This window comes from Natator depressus, chromosome 3 (genome assembly GCF_965152275.1).
Source record: "Natator depressus isolate rNatDep1 chromosome 3, rNatDep2.hap1, whole genome shotgun sequence".
NCBI lineage: Eukaryota > Metazoa > Chordata > Testudines > Cheloniidae > Natator > Natator depressus.
This window is the reverse complement of record NC_134236.1, coordinates 49,823,373-49,848,151: the sequence shown is the minus strand read 5'-3', so window position 1 is coordinate 49,848,151 and position 24,779 is coordinate 49,823,373. Positions and strand designations below refer to the sequence as shown.

The window sequence follows — 24,779 nt, the reverse complement described above, 5'->3', positions numbered from 1 at the left end:
TGCTGGAGTCTGACTGCACACAGGTTGCAGGTTCTGGACTTTAAAGTACAAGCAATTCAAAAGTAGTGAAAACTCTATGTCAAAAAACAAAGTTCTACTATGGACAGGGAAATAGCTTCATTTTTCTGTTACTTTGCAAGCTTTGTGTTTGAAGAATAGGCGGTTCCCTGAAGAAAGAGCCTGAACAGATTCTGGGCCTACTGTTTAATCATTCCTGAGTTGGGGAAACAAGCCAACAGACCTATAGATCTCATAAAAGATTATTCTTTTCACCCCCTAATCCCACAGAAATAATCATAGACTGTCTAGATCAGACTACAGAAAGAAGACTGGTAGATCATACTGTAGAAGAAAGATCTGTTGAAGTTAATTTCTCAGGAAACCTATTGGGTAACCCAAATATTTTAGATAACCAGAAGGGAGGACCAAAATTATATTTAAAAAAATAATTAAAATGAACACAAAAGTGTGTTTCTCTCATCTGGATTTCCCAGGAAATCCCCAATTCCTGATATTGACTTTGAAGGAGTCAGTTTTCAGACTTTGAGCTCACAATGTAACACCAAAATGAAGCTACTCCCCTGACCAAAGCAAGCTGCAAGGACCCAAAGTTCCTTTGCCTTTCTCCTCACTGCTCAAGGGAATGCCACAGAAGCCAACCTCTTTCCTGAAGCTCTTCAAGTCTTATAGAGGAATCACCTGAGCCCTTCCCAGCTGGGTCTGATAATACCCTCTACCAGGGCCAAATACCTGCTTCCAAAGGTTCTTTGCCCACTAGCTCTTAAAGGGGCAGAGACTGTTACACACATCCGCCCCCTAAAACCTTGCCCAGACCCATAGCAATTTCTACTGTCTATACCCTTCACCATGGCACAGTCTTTTCCTTTTTAAGGCAGTCACCTCCACTTCCAGGGTCCCCTGCTTCTCATCCTTTTCTGCCATGGACTTGCTCTGTAGAACGATTTCAGTATGAAACTTCATTGCTTCCTCCTCGTGTATCAACCACTTCTGCTCAAAAATTGCCTTCCTATAGACCAGCTCGTTTCCTCTGTATAACTTGTGCCAAAACCACCTTGTTACAAGATCTATAGATTGCTCACTTACTAGATTTATCAAAGGTTCAAAGTAGAAAACTACTAAAGTTCATAGTAGGAAAGTTCTGATGCTTAAATCTGAATCAATCACTAAAGATTGCATCACTTTTGTTTTGTACACTTGCAAATCTTTGCTTTGTTAATCATATTTATTTTATGATTATGTTGATGCAGAAGAATTATTGTTTCCTTATAAAACTACTAGGGAATGTTTGAGTTCTGAGGGTGAATCATCTGCAAAATTTACTGACTCCACATTTCCTACATTCTTATTTTCTAGAATTGTTGAATTTTTTATATTTATTCATAACAGAGTCCCAAAGAAATAGGTTTCTTATAAAAAATGACCAGATATAGTAGATTATTTTATGTTCCTTGAATCCCAAAGTTCTCTTGGGCACTTGAATACTTATGGCAGATTTTTTTAAAATAAACATAGGAATAATCTATTTATACTATCATATTTGTTTCTTAGAACCCACTTCTTTCCGTTATAATTAAGTTAATAAAAAATCTTTCAATTAGACTCAAGTGAATGAAAGAGTAAAATCAGATGCATATATTTCAAAATAATCAACTGTAAATATATGCAAATATCACCCAAAAAACGACTTAGAGATCCTTATTCTTTAAAGATTCTTTGGACAATGTTAAACTGTAGATTAAATATACTTTCCTTTTAACACAATTCTAAAAAAATGCCATGGTTTTCTAAAATATAAAAGGATTTGGTCTCCCTCAATCATGTGCACAGCTGGAGATATCATAAAACCTCTTCTGTACAATTTACTTGGTAAATGTTCCATGTACTAGAAATGATCTTTCCTTAATAAAAAAAAGAGCTTGAGCTTTTTTCATACTATAGTGCAGTGAACAGCATGAGCAGAAAGAATATATTTTCTAATTAGAACTTATGTGGCAAAGGGAAAGAGGATTCTTGGACAACAGAGTTAAAGCCACTGTGATGGGTTGTATATTAAAAATTATCTATCTGTATCAAAATCTTGATTCCAGGCTATTTGCTAAAGGAATAAATATTGTATAATGCCCCAAAGAAATGGATTTAATTTTCAATTGTTTCGTAGTTCGCTGATATCTCATCTTCCTTCAAGTCTCTCCTGCTGTCATTCAGAGAGTGAATATATAGCTACATCTGAAAACAATGAAAGCATAGTAACAACTATTTCTACTATAAAGTATGTTGTCTAACTGAAAACAAAAATCCTCATTTTAAAATTGCTCTATATATTTTGCTCTTATTTCATTACATGGTCAGCATCCATGCTTCCCTTTGATTTCTTACTTCCTGAACTATTTTATAAACAGAGCAGATATTTAATTCTCACTTTTCTTTTAAAAACAAGGACCTGACAAAGTTATTCATCAAGACTCAAATATCAAACAACAAGAACAAAACGTGGGAGAATCTATGTGAGTGAGCATTTTTATTCGGAATAAGGTTTATATATGAACACTATGTTAAAAGAACATTAGATTGCAAAATCAACCACTCAAAAGGAAGGAAATGCCATCATTAAAGTTACCTGTGCAACCTTAATTCGGCTTCCTAGTGCATATGCATTACGCTAAAGTCTTTAATTACATGATCACATACTATTTTTTTCCACAGGACCCTTGCCTCATTCAGTGCACCGGGCAGACAGTGCTCACTGAATGTGTAGCTATTCAATATTTCTTTTTATCCCCATCATTCAAAGTATGGCCCCATGAATTATTTACCACACACCATCCAAACTCTGCTCTGAATACAGAATTATTAATTTCTTCATGGACTTCGCTATGGTGCTGTCATCATAGAATCTTTACAGACATGAATGATTTTATTTTTCACAACCCTTTAAGAAGAGATACTATTATTATCCCTGTTTTACACATGGAGAACTGAGGCACAGAGATTAAGGCCAAACATGTTAAAAGTGGGTGCCCAATTAGAGATGCCTAGGACCTGATTTTTTTTAGAGTATTTAGCATTATATAGAACTTTATAAGTGAAGAGCACAACTCCCAGTGATTTCAGTTGCAGCTGTGAATGCTCAGCACCTCTGCAAATCAGACACCTTGTCTCATGTTGTGTATCTGGAAAATGAGGATACCGGTGAAAACAGTGGCCCCACCTGTGGAAATTTTGGTTTCCCTGACTTGCCCAGCATCATACAGGAACTGTGTGGCACAGGCAGGGATAAAATCAATTTTGACAGGGCTGCATTCAACACTATCCACGAAACCGTCCTTCATGCAGTTCCCTGCCTCTTTCACCACATGCCTTCCAACTTCTGCAACAAATGAGGCTGGGGTCTTCTAGACAACCTCATTAAACCCAAATTTAGTCCCCGGGCCCTGACCATCCTGTGCACTGAATATGGCAGGGATACTGTGGGGAAAAACTAGCATGTGATCAGTTAATTAAATGCATGCATCACAACACCTGTCCACGAAGGGACCAAATTAAGGTTGCAGAGGCAATCTCAATTCGGGCATTTCCTAATTTTTCAGCAGTTGACTTTGCAACCTTGGTGTTCTTTTAACTTAGGTGTTTTAGGATGTAATTTCCTAAGTTTTTTAAAAATTGACATTGAAAAAACAAAAATTTCATACTGTTATTATTTCCCACATGGGTCATCAGCAGAGTTGCGATCTTTAGATCCACAGCACAGATCTCTATTACTTGAGCTAACAGAATAACTGATAGCAGTAGAAATCTTTCATTTTGACCTGCCACTAGAGAGGGATGGATGAAAGACACTTTACCAGTGGGTATTTACCAGTAGTTATTTGCTAGACAGAAAAGAAATGCTGAGACTGAGGAATCTTGAGTTTTACTCCAGTTTCCAAGGGGAGTGTGTTCTTGTGGTTACATACCTTTCTGCCTCCGCTCCCCCAGCTTCTCACTCTCCCCTTCTGCCCAATTTCTCTCAGCCCCTCCCCAGCCTGGCTCGTGCTCCTAATCTCCTTTTCTCCGAGCTTCTACCCTTGTGTATCTGAGTAAGGCAATTTCTTTTTTCTCTTCCACAATGCCTGGGCATCTGTAGTTGGAGTATTTAGAATGCAGGAGAGGTAGAGGTAGTCTCCCTGCTCGTGTCCAATACACATTGGCTCCCTGTAGCTGGCAGGAGCAATCAGAGAGAAAGTCATGTTCAGCCCCTGCAGCATGCTCAGTTCAGATGGAATCTTTGGAAAATTTTGCAACCAAATGCTAACAATCTCTACGGGCACAAAGCTCTAAAAATTTAGAGCAGGTTGCACAGCGGAGCCAAGAGGCCAGTGAAGAGGCTTGGCAACATGTGACCTCCAGAAGAAGAAGGGGGGATGTCCGGGTTTCAGCAACGCAGACACAGGTAACTAACCGCTTTCATGTTCTCTCCACAGGTACTAATGCAGAGAGTGGACCAGATGATACGTTTGAGGGAAGGGAGCAGAAGGAGACTCCGCTGGTTGGAAGGCATGAGATGCACTGTCCTGAGATGGGGGGTTCCACGACCACCACTCCCAAGAGAAGGAGGCGGGTGGTGGTGGTCGGGGACTCTCTCCTCAGGGGGACTGAGTCATCTATCTGCCGCCCTGACCGGGAAAACCGAGAAGTCTGCTGCTTGCCAGGGGCTAAGATTCGCGATGTGACGGAGAGACTGCCGAGACTCATCAAGCCCTCGGATCGCTGCCCCTTCCTGCTTCTCCACGTGGGCACCAATCATACTGCCAAGAATGACCTTGAGCGGATCACTGCGGACTACGTGGCTCTGGGAAGAAGGATAAAGGAGTTTGAGGCGCAAGTGGTGTTCTCGTCCATCCTCCCCGTGGAAGGAAAAGGACGGGGCAGGGACCGTCGGATCGTGGAAGTCAACGAATGGCTACACAGGTGGTGTCGGAGAGAAGGCTTTGGATTCTTTGACCATGGGATGGTGTTCCATGAAGGAGGAGTGCTGGGCAGAGACGGGCTCCATCTTACGAAGAGAGAGAAGAGCATCTTTGCGAGCAGGCTGGCTAACCTAGTGAGGAGGGCTTTAAACTAGGTTCATCGGGGGAAGGAGACCAAAGCCCTGAGGTAAGTGGGAAAGCGGGATAGTGGGAGGAAACACAGGCAGGAACATCTGTGAGGGGCGGGCTCCTGCCTCATAGTGAGAAGGAGGGGCGATCAGCAGGTTATCTCAAGTGCTTATATACAAATGCACAAAGCCTTGGAAACAAGCAGGGAGAACTGGAGGTCCTGGTGATGTCAAGGAATTATGACGTGATTGGAATAACAGAGACTTGGTGGGATAACTCACATGACTGGAGTACTGTCATGGATGGTTATAAACTGTTCAGGAAGGACAGGCAGGGCAGAAAAGGTGGGGGAGTAGCACTGTATGTAAGGGAGCAGTATGACTGCTCAGAGCTCCGGTACGAAACTGCAGAAAAACCTGAGTGTCTATGGATTAAGGTTAGAAGTGTGAGCAACAAGAGTGATGTAGTGGTGGGAGTCTGCTATAGACCACCGGACCAGGGGGATGAGGTGGATGAGGCTTTCTTCCGGTAACTCGCAGAAGCTACTAGATCGCACGCCCTGGTTCTCATGGGTGACTTTAAATTTTCCTGATATTTGCTGGGAGAGCAATACAGCGGTGCATAGACAATCCAGGAAGTTTCTGGAAAGCGTAGGGGACAATTTCCTGGTGCAAGTGCTAGACGAGCCAACTAGGGGGGGGAGCTTTTCTTGACCTGCTGCTCACAAACAGGGAAGCATTAGTGGGGGAAGCAAAAGTGGATGGGAATCTGGGAGGCAGTGACCATGAGTTGGTTGAGTTCAGGATCCTGACGCAGGGAAGAAAGGTAAGCAGCAGGATACGGACCCTGGACTTCAGGAAAGCAGACTTCGACTCCCTCAGGGAGCGGATGGGTAGGATCCCCTGGGGGACTAACATGAAGGGGAAAGGAGTCCAGGAGAGCTGGCTGTATTTCAAGGAATCCCTGTTGAGGTTACAGGGACAAACTATCCCGATGAGTCGAAAGAATAGTAAATATGGCAGGCGACCAGCTTGGCTTAACGGTGAAATCCTAGCGGATCTTAAACATAAAAAAGAAGCTACAAGAAGTGGAAGGTTGGACAAATGACCACGGAAGAGTATAAAAATATTGCTCGGGAATGTAGGAATGAAATCAGGAGGACCAAATCGCACCTGGAACTGCAGCTAGCAAGAGATGTCAAGAGTAACAAGAAGGGTTTCTTCAGGTATGTTGGCAACAAGAAGAAAGCCAAGGAAAGTGTGGGCCCCTTACTGAATGAGGGAGGCAACCTAGTGACAGAGGATGTGGAAAAAGCTAATGTGCTCAATGCTTTTTTTGCCTCTGTCTTCACTAACAAGAACAGCTCCCAGACTGCTGCGCTGGGCATAACAACATGGGGAGTAGATGGCCAGCCCTCTGTGGAGAAAGAGGTGGTTAGGGACTATTTAGAAAAGCTGGACGAGCACAAGTCTATGGGGCCGGACGAGTTGCATCCGAGAGTGCTAAAGGAATTGGCGGATGTGATTGCAGAGCCATTGGCCATTATCTTTGAAAACTCGTGGCGAACGGGGGAAGTCCCAGATGACTGGAAAAAGGCTAATGTAGTGCCAATCTTTAAAAAAGAGAAGAAGGAGGATCCTGGGAACTACAGGCCGGTCAGCCTCACCTCAGTCCCCGGAAAAATCATGGAGCAGGTCCTCAAGGAATCAATCCTGAAGCACTTACACGAGAGGAAAGTGATCAGGAACAGTCAGCATGGATTCACCAAGGGTAGGTCATGCCTGACTAATCTAATAGCCTTCTATGATGAGATTACTGATTCTGTGGATGAAGGGAAAGCAGCGGATGTATTGTTTCTTGACTTTAGCAAAGCTTTTGACACGGTCTCCCACAGTATTCTTGTCAGCAAGTTAAAGAAGTATGGGCTGGATGAATGCACTATAAGGTGGGTAGAAAGTTGGCTAGATTGTCGGGCTCAACGGGTAGTGATCAATGGCTCCATGTCTAGTTGGCAGCCGGTGTCAAGTGGAGTGCCCCAGGGGTCGGTCCTGGGGCCGGTTTTGTTCAATATCTTCATAAATGATCTGGAGGATGGTGTGGATTGCACTCAGCAAATTTGCGGATGATACTAAACTGGGAGGAGTGGTAGATACGCTGGAGGGCAGGGATAGGATACAGAGGGACCTAGACAAATTGGAGGATTGGGCCAAAAGAAACCTGATGCGGTTCAATAAGGATAAGTGCAGGGTCCTGCACTTAGGACGGAAGAACCCAATGCACAGCTACAGACTAGGGACCAAATGGCTAGGCAGCAGTTCTGCGGAAAAGGACCTAGGGGTGACAGTGGACGAGAAGCTGGATATGAGTCAGCAGTGTGCTCTTGTTGCCAAGAAGGCCAATGGCATTTTCGGATGTATAAGTAGGGGCATAGCGAGCAGATCGAGGGACGTGATCGTTCCCCTCTATTCGACATTGGTGAGTCCTCATCCGGAGTACTGTGTCCAGTTTTGGGCCCCACACTACAAGAAGGATGTGGATAAATTGGAGAGAGTCCAGCGAAGGGCAACAAAAATGATTAGGGGGTCTGGAACACATGACTTATGAGGAGAGGCTGAGGGAACTGGGATTGTTTAGTCTGCAGAAGAGAAGAATGAGGGGGGATTTGATAGCTGCTTTCAACTACCTGAGAGGTGGTTCCAGAGAGGATGGTTCTAGACTATTCTCAGTGGTAGAAGAGGACAGGACAAGGAGTAATGGTCTCAAGTTGCAGTGGGGGAGGTTTAGGTTGGATATTAGGAAAAACTTTTTCACTAGGAGGGTGGTGAAACACTGGAATGCGTTACCTAGGGAGGTGGTAGAATCTCCTTCCTTGGAAGTTTTTAAGGTCAGGCTTGACAAAGCCTTGGCTGGGATGATTTGATTGGGGATTGGTCCTGCTTTGAGCAGGGGGTTGGACTAGATGACCTCCTGAGGTCCCTTCCAACCCTGATATTCTATGATTCTATGATTCTCTTCTGAGCATGGGCAAACAGATTTTTCAGAGGATTAAACTTGCCCAAATTTGGGAGAATTTTCATAGGGATCGCAAAACACGTATCCCTAACACCAGGGTATGCCCTCAGCAAAGCATGGGGTTCTGCAGCTTCTCAACAAAATAGTTGTAAGATTTTTATTTCATTTTTTTTTTAAAACATGGACAAACTTTCTCTCTCATCTATTTTTGGAAATGGCTTGAACATTTTAGCTGTAACTTCAGAGAAAAAATTCAGCCTGAGACAAACACCTGAAATAAGAAATTTCAACATGAATGGTTTAAGTTTTGCAAAATTATAAGTAACTGAAAACAGGGTCTTATAATGTAAAGTGTCCGATAACCTTAATTATAGGTGTCACTATCTGCACCACCTAAAATAAAACAGTAAATCAATACTCCATCATATAAAGTAAATCTTTAGTAAGAATATTGTTTACCTATATTTTTATATTAAATGTGTAAGGATTCTTCTGGCTTTCTGAAATCATCAATATGATTTCAGGACTGGAAACAGTGTGGAGATAACATTCCTTATTTGACCCTTTCTTTGGTGAAAGGAAAGTTCCTAAGTCATATTAACACCTCTAGCAACTGATTCAAATGGCTCCCAGAGTTTTCCACTTTTTGGTCACCACTCCTTTAGGATATCTATATGAGGCCACTGGAGATCATCACTAAGAATTATGGGACACCATGATAACAATGGGCATATAAAACTTAGCTCTGTTTCCCTTTCATCATGTCTCGACAGTGACATTTCCTTCTTTTCACAGTTCTTGGCTAAAATATATTAAAGATGGAGAATGACCTAGCTAAGACTCAGTCCAGAAAAGACATATGATGCTGGCAAGGGGGAAGTGACAAGAACTGGCAAGGGTTGTGACTGTTTGCTTTATTTTTTTCATGATTTTAAGTATTTGGAGCCCCAACTGTTTTTGGATTCAAAGACTGCATTGATGATACAGACTATATTTTCATTTGCAGTTAGCTAACATGTTGTGGAATTTCCTTGATGATACTGGAGTTCCTACAATCATCCAAGCCATTGCCATTTCCAGGTGGTCTATTAACAATGTGTTCTATCAAGAATCACCCTTAGAGCTTTATTATGCTTGGAAATTTACCAATATAACTATTCCAAAATAGTTATTTTAGTATAAGTCACTGGGTGGATGCTTTTATTCTAGAACAAGAGTGCCTTTTTTCAGTATAACTTAATATACTTCCAGAGGGGATTAGCTAAATCAGAAAATGAAAAACTTATTCCAGAATACGAGTGTCCACACAGGTTAATACTAAATAAAATTATTCAGGAATAGTTATTTGGTAAGTTTTCAAGAGTAGATGAGCCCTTAAAAAGGATCACAGAGGACACCATCACCACCCTGCTTGTCACTCAGGCCTGTAACTTGGGCACCATCTTCAATTCGGACTTCACCCTCAAACCTCACATCCAGGCTATATCCTAATCTTTCAAATTCTTTCTGCATAACATATCTAAGATATGGCCTTTCTTATCCATCCACACAGCTGAACTCTTTCCCAGGCTTTCATCATCTCACATCTCATTTACTGCAATATCCTTTTCTCTGGCCTGGACAAATGCAATCTTGGCCCACTCATATCCTTATAGACTCTCAGACTTTCAGAATGCTGATGAAAAGATCATTTTCCTAGCCCATTGCTTTGACAGGTGTCACCCCTCCTTTTGTATCTCTCTAAATAGAGGTGTTAACAGAGGTGGTTTTGGAACAAATTGATAAATTAAACAGTATTAAGTCACCAAGACCAGATGACATTGATCCAAGTGTTCAGAAGGAACTCAAATATAAAGTTGCAAAAACTACTAACTGGGGTATGTAGTGTATCATTTAAATCAGCTTCTATATCAGATGACTGGAGGATATCTAATGTGACACCAATTTTTTTAGAAAGGCTCTAGAGGCAATCCTGGCAATTACAGACTAGTAAGCCTAACTTCAGTAGCAGGCAAATTGGTTGAAACTAGAGCAACAAAGAGAATTATCAGACACATAGATGAACACAATTTCTGGGTAAGACAATATGGCTTTTGTAAATCATGCCTCACCAATCTATTAGAATTCTTTGAATGGGTCAACAAACATGTGGACAAGGGTGATCCAATGGAGACAGTGTACTTGGACTTTCAGAAATCCTTTAACAAGGTCCCACACCAAAGGTTCTTAAGCAAAGTAGGCAGTCATAGGATAGGATGGAAGGTCCTCTCATATAAAAGTTAGGAAACAAAGGGTAGGAATAAAGGTCAGTTTTTACAGCAGAGCGAGATAAATAGCAGGATCCTACAACTATCTGTACAGGGAACAGTGCTTTTCAAAATACTAATAAATGATCTGGAAAAAGTGGTAAACAGTGAGGTGACTAAATTTGCAGATGAAACAAAACTACTCAAGATAGTGAAGTCCAAGCAGACTACGAAGAGTTACAAGGGATCTCACAAAACTGGGTGACTGGGCAACAAAATGGCAGATGAAATTCCAATGTTGATAAATGCAAAGTAATGCACAGTGGAAAACATAATCCCAACTATCCATATAAAACGATGGGGTCTAAATTAGCTGTTAACACTCAAGAAAGAAATCTTGGAGTCATTGTGGCTAGTTCTCTGCAAACATCCACTCAATGTGCAGCAGTGGTTGAAAAAAGCTAACAGAATATTGGGAATCATAAGGAAAGAGAGATAAGAAGACAGATAATGTCATATTGCCTCTATAAAAATCCACAGTATGCCCACATCTTGAATACTGCGTGCACATGTGGTCGCCCCATCTCAAAAAAGATACATTAGAATTGGAAGAGGTTCAGAAATGGGCAACGAAAATTATTAGGGGTATGGAAAAACTTCCGTATGAGGAGAGATTAATCAGATTGGGACTTTTCAGGGTGGAAAAGAGATGACTGGGGAAAATATGATAGAGGCAAATTGGGCAAGTATGATAGAGAATATGATAGAGGCAAATACAAAATCATGACGGGTGTGGAAATAAGTAAATAAGGAAGTGTCATTTACTCCTCATAATGCAAGAACTAGGGGTCACCAAATGAAATTAATAAGCAGCAGGTTTAAAACAAACAAAAGGAAGTATTTCTTCACACAACACACAGTCAACCTGTGGAACTCTTTGACAGAGGATGTTGTGAAGGGCAAGACTATAACAGGGTTCAAAAAAGAACTAGATAGGTTCATGGAGGATAGGTCCACCAATGGCTGTTAGCCAGGATGGGCAGGGATGGTGTCCCTAGTCTCTGTTTGCCAGAAGCTAGGAATGGGATACAAGGGATGGATTGATGGATTGATGATTACCTGTTCTGCTCATTCCCTCTGAAGCACCTGGCATTGGCCACTGTCAGAAGACAGGATACTGAGCTAGCCCGCCTTTGGTCTGACCAGTATGGCCGTTCTTATGCAATACTGTAGCTAAGAGGGCAAATGTAATTCCTGGAAGTGTAAACGGGAATATCAAGTAGGAATAAGGAGATGGTATTCCCTATATAGCATTAGTAAAACCATTACAGAATACAATCTCCAGTTCTGGTGCCCACAATTCAAACAGGATGTAGAAAAATTGGAGAGGCTTCAGAAAAGAGCTACAAGAATGATTAAAGGTCTGGAAAACATGCCTTATAGTGAGAGACTAAGCTAAGCCTTTTTAGTTTATCCAAGAGAAAGCCAACAGCTTGATCACAGTCTGGAAGTACCTACACGTGGAAGAGATTTGTGATAGTAGACAGCTCTGTAATCCAACTGAAAAGGGCATAATGAGAACCAATGGTGAGAAGCTGAAGCTAGACAAATTCAGACTAGAAATAAGGCACCAGAATGGCTACTAAACATTAACAATTCAAACTCTCCATCACTTGCAGGCTGTAAGTCAAAATTTCTAAAAGATATGCGATAGCTCAAATACAAGTTATGGGCATGATGCAGAAATTATCAAGAAGTCCTTTAGTTTATGTTATGCAGGAGGTCAGACGAGATGATAATTAATGGTCACTTCTGGTCTTAAAATCTAGGAATCTAAGGGTTTCTCTACACTTAAAATACAACAGCAGGTCAGCTGGGCCACTGCAGCTGGTTGCTGTAGCACTTCCATGTAGACACTACCTACACGGCTGGAAGGGATTCTACCATCAGCATAAGTAATCTACCTCCCCAAGAGGCGATAGCTAGGTCTGTCTACCTGGGGACTTAGTTCAACTTAACAATGTGTGGATTTTTCAGACCCCGGATTGATGTAGTTAAACAGACCTAATTTTCTAGCGTAGACCGGCCTAAGACTCTATGACGTTTTGTAAAGCTGGTAGAATCGGATCCTCACTCATATACACTATAACTTTTACTGAAATGTCTATTTTGGGGATTGTGATACAATGCTTTCATTCCTCCTGTTCTAAAATATTTCTAAAGACACTGGAAATATGTAGCCTTTCAGATTGCAATAGCTACCCCTTCAGACAGATACAAAATCTGAAGATATGTAGATTACAGTATTTGAATTGTCATGATGATTAAATATGTACCACTTCAGCATTCTTGTTAGACTCTGATGCAACAATGATGAAATATCAATACTATTAATATATGCTATGTTCTTTGAACTACACAAGCGTGTCACACTACTTTGATCTTCCTCAGTATTCTGTATCTTAACTGCCTCCCATTCCATTCTCTTTCCATGGGTTAATACGACTGCAACTCTGGAAGAAGCGTAATGACAAGCAAATCAAAACAGCATTCTGAAACGTCAAAATGGGACATTACATTCCTGTTATCCCAAGAATACATGAGTGTAATACCATGGCACTATTTTCCACTGAGAAAGATTTTAATCAAGAGCTGAAAATTACAACTTTATTTCTTTCTTTTGACAAAGATTATAACAAGACTGTGAAATTGTACCAAATAAATCTCTGCCTGTTGTAATGTTCCAAGTGCGGATCCTACTTGTATGTTGAAGACCTAAACTATAGCAAAGAGTCCACTCATATTATGCATTTCATTGGTATCCATAGCTATGTATACTAGGTATCTTTTACAATTCAACATTTGCCTTCTGAAATCACACATGCCCATTTTAGATGACGCTTTGCATCTCTGTTTTACATTGGCTCCTTCCTTAAAGGTATGGGGACATTTTAAGGCAAAGGAATTTAGAATGCATCCAGTAGCAAACTGATAAACATATGACACTGTCGTGATCTGATGGATCAAGTTTAGTCATTACACAAATGAAGACTCTTCCTCTAGGACTACAGGTCTGAGGAAACAAAAGCTAAGCTATTAGCAATTTAAAATGTGACATTTTTCAACACCTTTAAGGTTCCTGTGGCCAAGACTATTTCTAATTATTGAGCAAATGATGTAATTAAAATTAAAGGTGGGCATGTGAAAAGCAGAGCTCTTCTTGACTAGCTAAAACACCCTCTGCTTATCCAGCTTGATATCTGAGAAGTTTGATACAATGTGTAAAATTACAGTTTAGGTGTTAGCAATGTTAAAAGCTGTTATGCAAAAACATTAAATTCTTTCGAACCATAACCAGCTTTTAAATAGTGTTAGTGCTATTGGTGTGGGTGGATCCTGCTCAAGATCTTTCAGGTAGAAATTAAAAGATGACAAAGTGATGTTCTTATACATATTTTCCAGGGAAATATGCCTGAAGAAATTCCATCTTCATGATTCTTTAAGTTCAGCATCTTGCTGAGGAAAGCCATTAGCTTTGGTGGCTTGGACATGACAGCACCAGGAGATTTTTGGTTTTAACCCCTCTCTGGTACTTGAGCTTCACCCTAGTCATGCAAGTTACTGTGTCCTCTCTGACTGCCCTGCCATAGTTCAGTGACAAGGAAGGGAGGAGATCAGATGACATGATCCATTTTTTTTTCCAGGCCTTGAATAGAAAAAGTGATTTTTTTCTCTTTTCCTTCAATGATTTCCTTTTCCATTAGAGACTACAAATGCATTTGTCATCCTTTATTTTCAGATAAAAGGTAGAATCGTTTTTCAATGTACTCACAATCTGCAACTTAATTTGAAACGTCAAAGATTTTGCAAAACTACACATAAAAATCCCTAACGGTTGTTCATTTCATAAGTGTCTACAGAAATCCCCTGGGGTGGAGATTCTAACACTAACCGGGAAACTAAAAAGGACTAACAAACAATAAAAAACTGAGAATAATATAGGTTGAATATTTGCAGGAGAACAGAAGGATCAGCTCTGGAAACTAGAGGATTCTGACTCAGGCCATGTGCCAGTAAGAAGGTACTGGAGAGGGAATCATTCCACCCTGCTCCTTTTACTTTTGGTGTGGAGCACGTGGACAAGAGTGATCCAGTGGGTATAGTGTACTTAGATTTTCAGAAAGTCTTTGACAGGTTCCCTCTCCAAAGGCTCTTAAGCAAAGTAAGCTGTCACGGATAAGAGGAAAAGTCTTCTCATGGATCAGTAACTAGTTAAAAGATAGGAAACAAAGGGTAGGAATAAATGGTCAGTTTTCAAAATGGAGAGAGGTAAATAGTGATGTCCCCAAGGAGTCTGTACTGGAACCAGTAATATTCAACGTATTAATAAATAATCTGGAAAAAGGAGTAAACAGTGAGGTGGCAAAATCTGCATATGAAACAAAACTACTCAAAATAGTTAAGTCCAAATCAGACTGGGAAGAGTTACAAAGGGATCTCACGAAACTGAGTGACTGGACAACAAAATGGCAGATGAAACTGAATGTTGATAAATGCAAAGTAATGCACATTGGAAAACATAATCCTAAACATACAAAATGATGGGGTCTAACTTATTTGTTACCACTTAAGAAAGATCTTGGAATCACAGTGGATAATTGTCTGAAATACCTACTCAACGTACAGCAGCAGTCAAAGCTATAGAATCTTAGGAAGCATTAAGAAAGGGAGAGATGAAAAAAACTGAAAATATCATAATGCCACTATATAAATCCATGATACGCCCACATCTGGAATACTGTGTGCAGTTCTGGTCACCCCATTTCAAAAAAGATACATTAGAAATGGAAAAGGTACAGAGAAGAGCAACAAAAACAATTAGGGGAATGGAACAGCTTCCATATGAAGAGAGATTAAAAGGACTGGATCTTTTCAACTTGGAAAAGAGATGATTAAGAGGGGATATGAGAGAAGACTGTAACATTGTGAATTAAGTGTAGAAAGTGGATAAGGAAGTGGTATTTAATCCTTCACATTACACAAGAACCAATAAAATTAATAGGCAGCATATTTAAAACAAACAAAAGGAAATACTTCTTCACACTATGCAAAGTCAACCTGTGGAACTTGTTGCCAGGGGATGTTGTGAAGGCCAAAACTATAATGGGGTTCAAAAAAGAATTAGATAAGTTCATGAGGGATAGGTCCATCAATGGCTATTAGCTAAGATCATCAGGGATGCAACTCCATGCTCTGGGTGTCCCTGGCCTCTGTTTGCCAGAAGCTGGGAGTGGATGACAGGGGATGGATCACTTGATGATTGCCTGTTCTAGTCAATCCCTCTGAAGCACCTAGCATTGACCACTGTCAAAAGACAGGATACTGTGCTAGATGGACCATTGGTCTGACCCACAGTGGTCATTCTTATGTTCTTGTCTTTCACTGGCTCCTCCTTCTCTATTGCATGATATTTACACAATCTTTCTTAACTTATAAGGCTCTACCCCATCCTACTTATTTCTTATTCACTATCAGAATGTCAGCTCCCACTGATAGGCTCATGATGCCAGCCTCCATCACCCACTTACTAAGTTTTCAAAAAAGCATTCCTTCATAATTTCTCCCATGTTGCCCCTCACTCATGGGAGAAGCTTTCTGTAAATATCCACAAAACTAACACGTTATTCTACTTAAAACTCTCTTTCCTATGACACCTAGAAAACACTTAACAATAGTTAGGCTCCTGGTGCCTCTGCCTATCATTCTGACCAAAACTGTCTCATTGTTTCCTTTACTCCCCACATCTGTCTATATACACGTATTGCTTCTTATCTTATACTTAGATTGTAAACTCTTGGGGGCAGTGGCCATCTTTTTCTATGACATCTAGCACAAGGGGGTCTTGGTCTATGACTAAGACTCTTAGGCATTATGATAATACAAATAATAATAATGACTATTACGAAGTTTCAGCTAGTACAAAATATGGCAACTTTCCTGCCTTTTCAGTTCCTGAACTGCGTTGGCTTTTCAGCTGCTTAGTGGTGCAATACAACGTGCCAGTTCTAATCTACAGAACTCTGTTTGGTTTAGAACATGGCTTTCCTTGGAATTGCCTCTTTTCCCATGCCTCATTGCAGTGGGTGAGACAAACAAAAATAACATTTTGTTAAAAAGCAAAATTATACCCAAAAGGAGAAAAGTACTTAGAAAGGTGCATTATCCTAATTTTTACACTAATGTTTAGTAAAATAGTTTCCAGTTAATTATGAAGTGTGGTATGAAGAATAGAGTATATTAAGAAATCCTTGCACTTTGATATTTAGCCTTGTTTTTAAAACTTACCTTGTCTGCATCCACTTTTCCTTTAATAAATTCAGACTTCCAGAATTGCAAAGCTTGTTCCAGTGTTAAGCCAATGCCCTTTAAGAACAATCCATATTGCATACGGCCTCCATGACGGAGATGGTGGTTATCACGCAGGGCTTTGTTCAACTGTCTCATGCAAAGAGGAAATGATTTAACAGAAAGCTGCAAGAATAAGAAAATGTGTGTGTAAAACAGACTGGCCCATTAATTGATAGGATATATGCTTATTGGGATTACTAATTAACTCCACTTAGACAGGCCAATGGCTGGGGGAAATAAAATGCACTGGACTGCAGATAATTCAAATATGTCCTTGACCCTTTAAATTTAATAAGTCTTCCAAGGACAAAACCATAAAATAGAGTAACACAAGTGGAAAGCTACTAAGTAACAAAAGTGTATTTGATAATTTTCTTTCTTACAGCAAAAAACCCCCTGTAGAACCATTACAATGGGTCTTACGCCTGCTTGTAGCTCCTTGGAGGATTGTACCCCAAAGAAAATGAAGGTGTGTGTGACAGTTTAAACATCAAAGAGCCACAGAATCCAAGGCCAAAAGAGAGCACCACATCATCTAATCTGACCTCCTGTTAACATAAGCTACCATCACTCAGCACCAGCACAGTAAACCCAATAACTGAAATTAGAGCAAAGTAGTATTACAAGTATTACAAGGAAACTAAACTACTATGTGCCACAGACAGATAACAGGTGCTCCAATGCATGAGGGCCCTGCAATGGTAGAGAATTCATTACATGTGATATATCCACGTATTTCCAGCATGCGACATGCATCCCATGCTACAGAGGAAGACAAAAAAAAAAATCCATGATCACTGCCAATCTGACTCGGGGTAAAATTCCTTCCCGACACCACACATAGGGATCAGTTAGACCCTGAGCATGTGAGCAAGAATAAGCCAGCAAAGCATCTGAGAGAGAGAGAGAGAGAGAGAGAGAATGCTCAGTACCACCTAAAGCACTGGCCCTCCCTGCCCAGTATCCCATCTCCCACTGTGGTAATCTCTGATTCTTCAAAGGAAAACAACAAAAAACTACACACAGAATCCTTCCCTGATCATTGCAAGTGGCCAGCTGAAGCCCTGAAGCATGAGATTACAAGAACATTAGACATAAACCAGAAGGCACCCTTCTGCCTCCCACCATCAAAAACCCACCATACAATCCCACTCACAAATGTGTCGAGCTCTCTCTTAAAACTAATTAAATTTTCCCCCACAACTTCTATTGGGAGGCTCTTTTAGAACCTCAATCCTCTGATGGTTAGAACCCTTCTTCTAATTTCCAGATTGAATTTATTCATGGATAGTTTACACCCATTTGTTCTTGTGCCAACATTGTCCAGCATTCCCCAGAACTATGACCTTGTGACAGGTGGGTTGGATCTAGGGACTTTCCTGCTAGAAGAAAGAAAATTTTCAGGTAAGATAAAAAATGTTCTGATTCTACTTTGTATGTCCACAGATCCATCATAATGGGATGTTCAATAGCACTGTGTCACCAGAAGAGGGGTCAGAGAGATCTTTTTAAATAAACAGATCAGTTACCGGGTGAGCATAGAATGTAAATCCCTTCCTCCCATGACAAAGACTGAGATGATCTGCACATTTAACTTGTAAAACATAGTAAACGTGTGCAAAAACATGACCAGATGGCCACCCTACATCTTTCTTTGTATGTTAGTATAATTCTTCAGGTCATGAAACTTCCACGGCTCTGAATGAAAGAGCACAACAGTTCAAGGGGGAAAAAAACTGTGTCTCTCTGAAAGCTTCTGAAACGACTTTAGTAACTGAAGCCTTAGCAGCAGATGTAGGGTGGTTTTTTGATTTTTAATTTATTTTGAGGTTTTTAGACCAACAGAGCTAGAGCTTTCCTTAAGTGGATACTGCATTCAGTGTTGATTTGTATAGTACTTCTTACATCAAGAGTACGCCAGAGTTGGAGGTTTTTGCAGGTGGGCAAAAAGAGTGGAAACAAAATAATTTCTTCTAACAAGGTTTATCTTGGGAATAAAGGTTGTGTTAACGCTTAGCACAATTTTCCCTTCATGAGTGGTGCAGTACTGCTGCAAGACAGAAATTCTACGGGCACTTGTGACAAGGGATCAAAGAAATGCTTAGGGAAGGCATTTAATACAAGATTTATTTCCCGGGAGCGAGTTTTCCTCATTGATGTGGATTTGAGAAGTACAGCCTATTATTACTCTGGAATAAGACTTTGGTTTCTCTTCAGAGTTCTGAATGCAAAAAGGTCCCTTGATAGGTGTGCAACTCAGGACCCAACTCTCCATTCAAACACCTTGGGCTGTAGACTCCATTCTCCTGGATTATCCTTTGTTCTCTTCACCAGCTGCTACGATGTTTATTTCCTCTTTGCATCCTGTGCTTGAGAAAACAGATTTGTTTTTCTTCCTTTTCACTCAGGAACAAAGAAAATTAGATGCGCATAGCCAGAATGGGAATCTAGTGTCTCCTTCTTTGCTGATATAAGCCATTGCGGAAGTGCTTTAAGATGTCACTGGTATATCTTGGCTGATCAGGACTGGATTTATCTTTCTTAGGGCTTAATTGCTCTGAGCCAACTAATTTTGTGTTGAAGTTCTGCTCTTTCATTAGGCTAGGGTGAAATTGTTGAAATTCCCTGCTCTTCAAGCTGGCATAGATTTTCTCCACAAACCTGCTCTGATTCTAACATACTTTGGCCTTTTGAGTACCTCTTGGCAATGGGACAAAAGAGAACAGGCATAATAGGTTATGTGGACTCAAGAAAATAAGAAACTTCTGGAGAAGACATGTGGAATCTCACTGACAACAGTATGTTGGTGAAGAGACCTTCATTCTGCTTCAAGATATCAAAGCCAAGATAGATTCACTGAAGAATGGATGGCATTGTGCCCTTTGGCCACCAGCTTCTGAATCCTGCCCTCTGATAGGAACAAAATTTCTGTGAAGGCTGATATCTCTAACTCCCAGAAGTAATATCAGCTCCATGACATCACTTAGATCTTAGTGGAGTTGTCCAATCCATGTTATTCCAGAACGGAATCTGGGCTAAGTGATAGCTGTTTTGTGGGCCATTTCCAGGAGCAGTGCTCCAATGAGCAGGTTGTTTTGGAATGGGTATGTGTGAATCCTTTTCTACCAGAGGAAAATACAATGTTTACTAGCACTTTAGTTAATATCCTTAGAGAGGCAGGCAGTTCAAAAAATAAAAGCAGCATACTGGTAACATCATCTTTTGTATGTGAATCTGGTATCTTCTCCAGGAGGTACATAGAACAATGTGTAGATAAGTGTTCTACAGATAAATTAATGACAGAAAAGTTTCCTTTGGAATTGCTGCTATGGTGGAATTTAGGATTTCCATCCTGAACCATGGCTTCTGGAGGAATCTGTTCAAAGACCTCTGATAGAGCTTTCCTTGTCTTTGAAATCCTAGGGCACTGAGAAGAGAACGGAGTAGAAATCTAAGCCTTCTTGTTCTGTGGGAGATCAATTACCCAATTTGAAATAGGTGATATATTGCAGTCTTCATACCCAGATGTTTCAAATTGGTTGGATGAAAAGCGGGGATGTCAATAATCTTGGTTTTGGAGGTGCATTTAATTCTAATGCTGAATCTCTCTACCTAAGATTCATTCGTCTAATGTAGCATTTAGGCAAAATTCAAAATTTCCTGCCACTTGCCCCCATTTGTTCCCGATTCCCTCTGCCAATTATTGAGGTTTTACAATAAACTTTCATAGATCCATATTTTTAAAAAATCCCCCAAAACAGGGAAACTATGCAGACTAAAGAAAAATTGACTATAAAATGAAGAAGAAAAACAACTGGAGGTAAAATTAAAAAATTAACACCAACTCACAAATAGTCCCACTCTAATTTCTCACAGGTTGCACTTCAAGTTAACTTTGCTGCATTTTAGCTTTTATGTGACATAATTTTGTTGAACTGGTCCTCAAAACAGTTTGAGAACTACTACTGAAGAGACAAAGCAGATAGTTTAGTCACAGCTTTTATGGACAGGGAGAATAAAGACTTTTTTAAGAAAGGCCAGTCATACCCTAGGAGGTGGTGGGATGAACTGTTAATCGTTTTTAGAAAGGCAAGACAACAATGAGCATATAGCAACCAATGATGAGCACAAAGTACTTACTGCATCAATGTGTTCTAATGAAATTTTCCCAACATTTTTTTGTATGCTGTAATCTGGACCAACATAGGAATGGCTGAAACAAAAAAAGGAAATAAGCTGTTTAGTTTAGTTAGTTAAAAAAAGAAATTTTTATAAATGCAGGAATAAATGACCTTGCAACTTTTAGCAAATTAAATTTAGGAACTGAGAACTTTACATGCAAACCACAGACAAGAAAAAAATCGTTCTGATAGTTATCTGTTTTGTAAACCAAATTAGAAATAACACTAAAATCAAGATTATACAGAATTTTTTTTGTTGTTCCTTTATTCCTTGGGGGGGAAGTCTTCAGTCTTTAGATATTGGTGCTGAGTTTGAAAGTGTTGAGACACCCTGGTGAACACATCCTAAAAAAAAGGGAACAGTCACTAAAAACTAATTAAAAGTATTCAAAATAATACCAAGAGTACCAAAGTTGTGGTAAACTAAATGTAAGCATCTGGAGCAGTACTTGCAATCTCAAGTGCATTCTCCTTTGGGGAGGGTGGGGTAGGGGCGGTTATCAGCCTAGTCTGATTGCAGGGCAGAAGAAAAGAGCAATGATGATGAAATTCAACTTTCCTCTCTACTTATGTGGTAGGGTCCCCAACACAATTGGCAACAGGGATAGCTCACACATACAGAGCTACAGGCTCAGCAAGTAGCTCACTGGCCCAAGCTACATTTCTGTGGATGCTGTCAAATTCTAAAAGCCCTCAAACAGTTAAAAACACTGAGTTATATGACAGAACTAGAAAAATATTTTTTAAAATTCAGGCTTCACTAGGAATGTAAGGATTTTTGGCACCCCATCGGACACTGAAATAAAATAATATTTTGGGGGACAATGATTGTATGCAGTTTTGAATTTAACAGAGAAAGATGACATTTGTACTGAGAGATGTTACAGAATACCCACTAGAAACCATTAAAACCATGATTGTGTATTTAGAAGAACTGTGAGTTAAGGTGAGGATTCTACATGCATTCAGTAATCAAGCATTTTTCTTTTTTGATCTTTGAAAACAAGATTTTTTCAGCTGTGAGACAGAGGATGCAAAAAGTAAGAAAAGAAGTAGAATTTGTGTAAAGTTTTGTTGAACTTAATTTGCAAGCATCGGTTTTTACTCAATTAAGCTGCAAATATTGCATAAGAATTAAAACATTTTGGGGAATGCTGATTCAGGGAGACAACTTCTGACAAAAATTAGTGCTGTAAATATTATCAGGCACTCAGTGATTAACTCCAGAAAGAATGGATATGGCTAAGAGAGCATGCTGGATGTTACTGTTTACTCTCTGGTACTTGCAATATTTTATTTTGTGTAAAACATGCAATTGAGAGATGACTTTACTGTAGTACATTGTATTCTTTCTGTTTAAATCACAGTTAAAACAAACCCTTGTTTACTTCTTTAGTCTTGTTTTTGACAGACGCTAGAGAATTGGTCAAACTTCTTGAGGTTACTGTCATCTTTGGAATACCTCCTCTGTATTCCCAGACAACAGATAGATAAAGAAAACTGGTTGAGTGGTATTTTACTATCATCAATTATTTGTATTACTGTAGTGTTTAGCAGCTCTAGTCATAGATCAGAACTCTACTGTCCTAGGTGCTGTCCAATCACAAAACAAAAAAACAGTCCCTTCCCCAAAGATCTTACAATCTAAGTATAAGACAAGAGTCAACAGATGGATCAAACAGGCTGATGGAGGAGTACAAGGAAACAATGAGACAATATTGGTCAGTACAATAGCCAGTAGTCTCAGCACACGAGTAGCGTCATCATGTTTTTTTGTAGGCATAACAGAAAATGATATGGAGGCATTTGAAGGATGTAGCTAATCACCTTATATAATCATTTTATTGTGTCATCTATTGTTGTGGTTAATTCATATGTAATCAGTGTGTGATAAATAGATTTAAATTGTAGGTATAGGCATAGAATAAGTAGGATAGTATTACAGGGGTATAGGTTGACAAATATTTATGAGTGAAGAGTGTGTATTTGGCATATAAGCAAAGTAAAGCTATAAAGCAAGGCCTGCAGCTGAGGCCTGTAAGATGTTACCTTAGCCACATTAGGCCTTAAGCCTAAAGAAGGATTGACATAAGTAGGTGACCCAGGAATAACCCTGTACCAGTAAAGTTACAAGATTATTGTAAAGAATGTGCCTATAGGTGATGTTTGGGAAAATAGGTACACAGCGTACACTCATCTAGACTGCAAGGCACCTGATTGTAATACCATGGAAAATTCCTTTTGTTGGAACAATGGAAATGCCCCAGGAGAACAAAGAAAGGGATGTTACAACCTGCTGTTAAAAAAGGGACCGGGGCAACCTGTTGACCACTACATCTGAATAAGCAAAGGACAGCTTGTTGTAGAGGAAGAAAAAGGAAACTTGAGGGTTGAGGAGAAAGAGAAGAGGGTCTTGGGACCCAGAAGGGACTGACCAAACCCAAAGGTTTCACGATATGGAAAGAAAACTGGAGAGAGGGTTTCTGCATGCAGATTTTGTTATTTTTGCACGGGTCTGCAAGGCTCTATGCTTTCTCCGTGAATAAAGTGTGTACACATAGGCTTTTTCAATGAGTTTCTTGCTGTAGCCATCACACATCCATGAAGGGTAAAACTGTAAATCAGAGAACCGCATGAAGATGGGGCTCTGGGAAAACTACTGGTGAGTTTTGGTGAGTACTGCTTTTGGGGCCTAAGGCAGCTGGACCATATGATCCCACTTTTGACAAAGGGTATCAAATAGGGAGGCTGCCCTCCGAGACTGAGAGGCCAGAGCCTGGATGCTGTTCAGACTTAGGGTGACCAGATGTCCTAATTTTATAGGGACAGGCCCGATATTTGGGGCTTTGTCTTATGTAGGCACCTACTACCCCCCACCCCCGTCCCGATTTTTCACACTTGCTGTCTGGTCACCCTACTTAGACTCTTCAGATTTAGAAACATTCAGGACCCAATGTTTGGATCCAAACCCAACAGCCTAGTGAGCATCCAGCAGTGGGAGCCCAATCAGGTCTGTGACATTTCCCTATCTCTTTTTCTTAAAATCCCATGAGTATTTGAGTAAGAGTATTTAGTACTGAATAAGAGCAGGACACATAGCACTGGCTTTTACATTTTTTTAGAAGAATCAAAAGGAAATTTTTAACCACATTATACAAATGTTATGGTCAGGTCAAAATTTGGATTCAGATTATTTTGGTATTGATCTTTTAAGTACTCTTTGTGTCCGTCTTGACAACTCACTTCATACCTCGTGGTTTAACAAGCTAAAGAATTGTACAATCTCCTTCATGGTATCAGTAGACAAATACTTACGCTTACAAATAGAAAAATGAGGTAGGTGATGGAGAAAATGAAAGTCTTCTAAAGACGCCTTCTTCTGTTTTATTTTGGTCTAACTGAAAACACAATATGCTCTAGATGCTAATGAAGTTAGAACTGTAGATACTAAACAAAATGAAAAGAAAAGCACTAAAACAGATTTGTAATTGTCTCTCTGAGAGAGACAGCCTTCTCAAACAGATTCAACATTTGGTATCTGTATTTTATTAAACCATCTTCAAATGACAGCAGCTGCCAGACTAAACTTGTCAAAACCTTCTATCAAAGTACAAAAAACCTTCTTGAGAGTAAAAAAAAAAAAAAAAAAAAAAAAAAATCAGAGATGAATTATGAATTAACATCTCTAAAAGACAATATTCTAATTTAGAATCCTGTTTAGGGTGGTAAACATAGCAAAATAGTTAATACTGCATTCCCTGGAAAATAAAATGTTTCGTTTACTTTGAATACCACCTACTAACTAATATAACTGAACTAAAAAACGTTGTGAAGAG

At 39.9% G+C, this 24,779-nt stretch overlaps 1 protein-coding gene across 4 annotated transcripts in view; it reads right to left on the bottom strand.

Moving 5' to 3' along the window:
- PRIM2 (DNA primase subunit 2) overlaps positions 1 to 24,779 on the bottom strand; it is a 297,206-nt gene that overhangs the window by 88,114 nt on the left and 184,313 nt on the right. For all 4 annotated transcript variants that reach the window (XM_074947892.1, XM_074947891.1, XM_074947893.1 and 1 more), the window contains 2 exons: positions 20,903 to 20,975; positions 16,700 to 16,885 (listed from right to left, as the gene is read on the bottom strand). In XM_074947892.1, the coding sequence (XP_074803993.1) occupies positions 16,700 to 16,885; positions 20,903 to 20,975 (259 nt within the window). The remainder of the gene's footprint in view (positions 1 to 16,699; positions 16,886 to 20,902; positions 20,976 to 24,779) is intronic.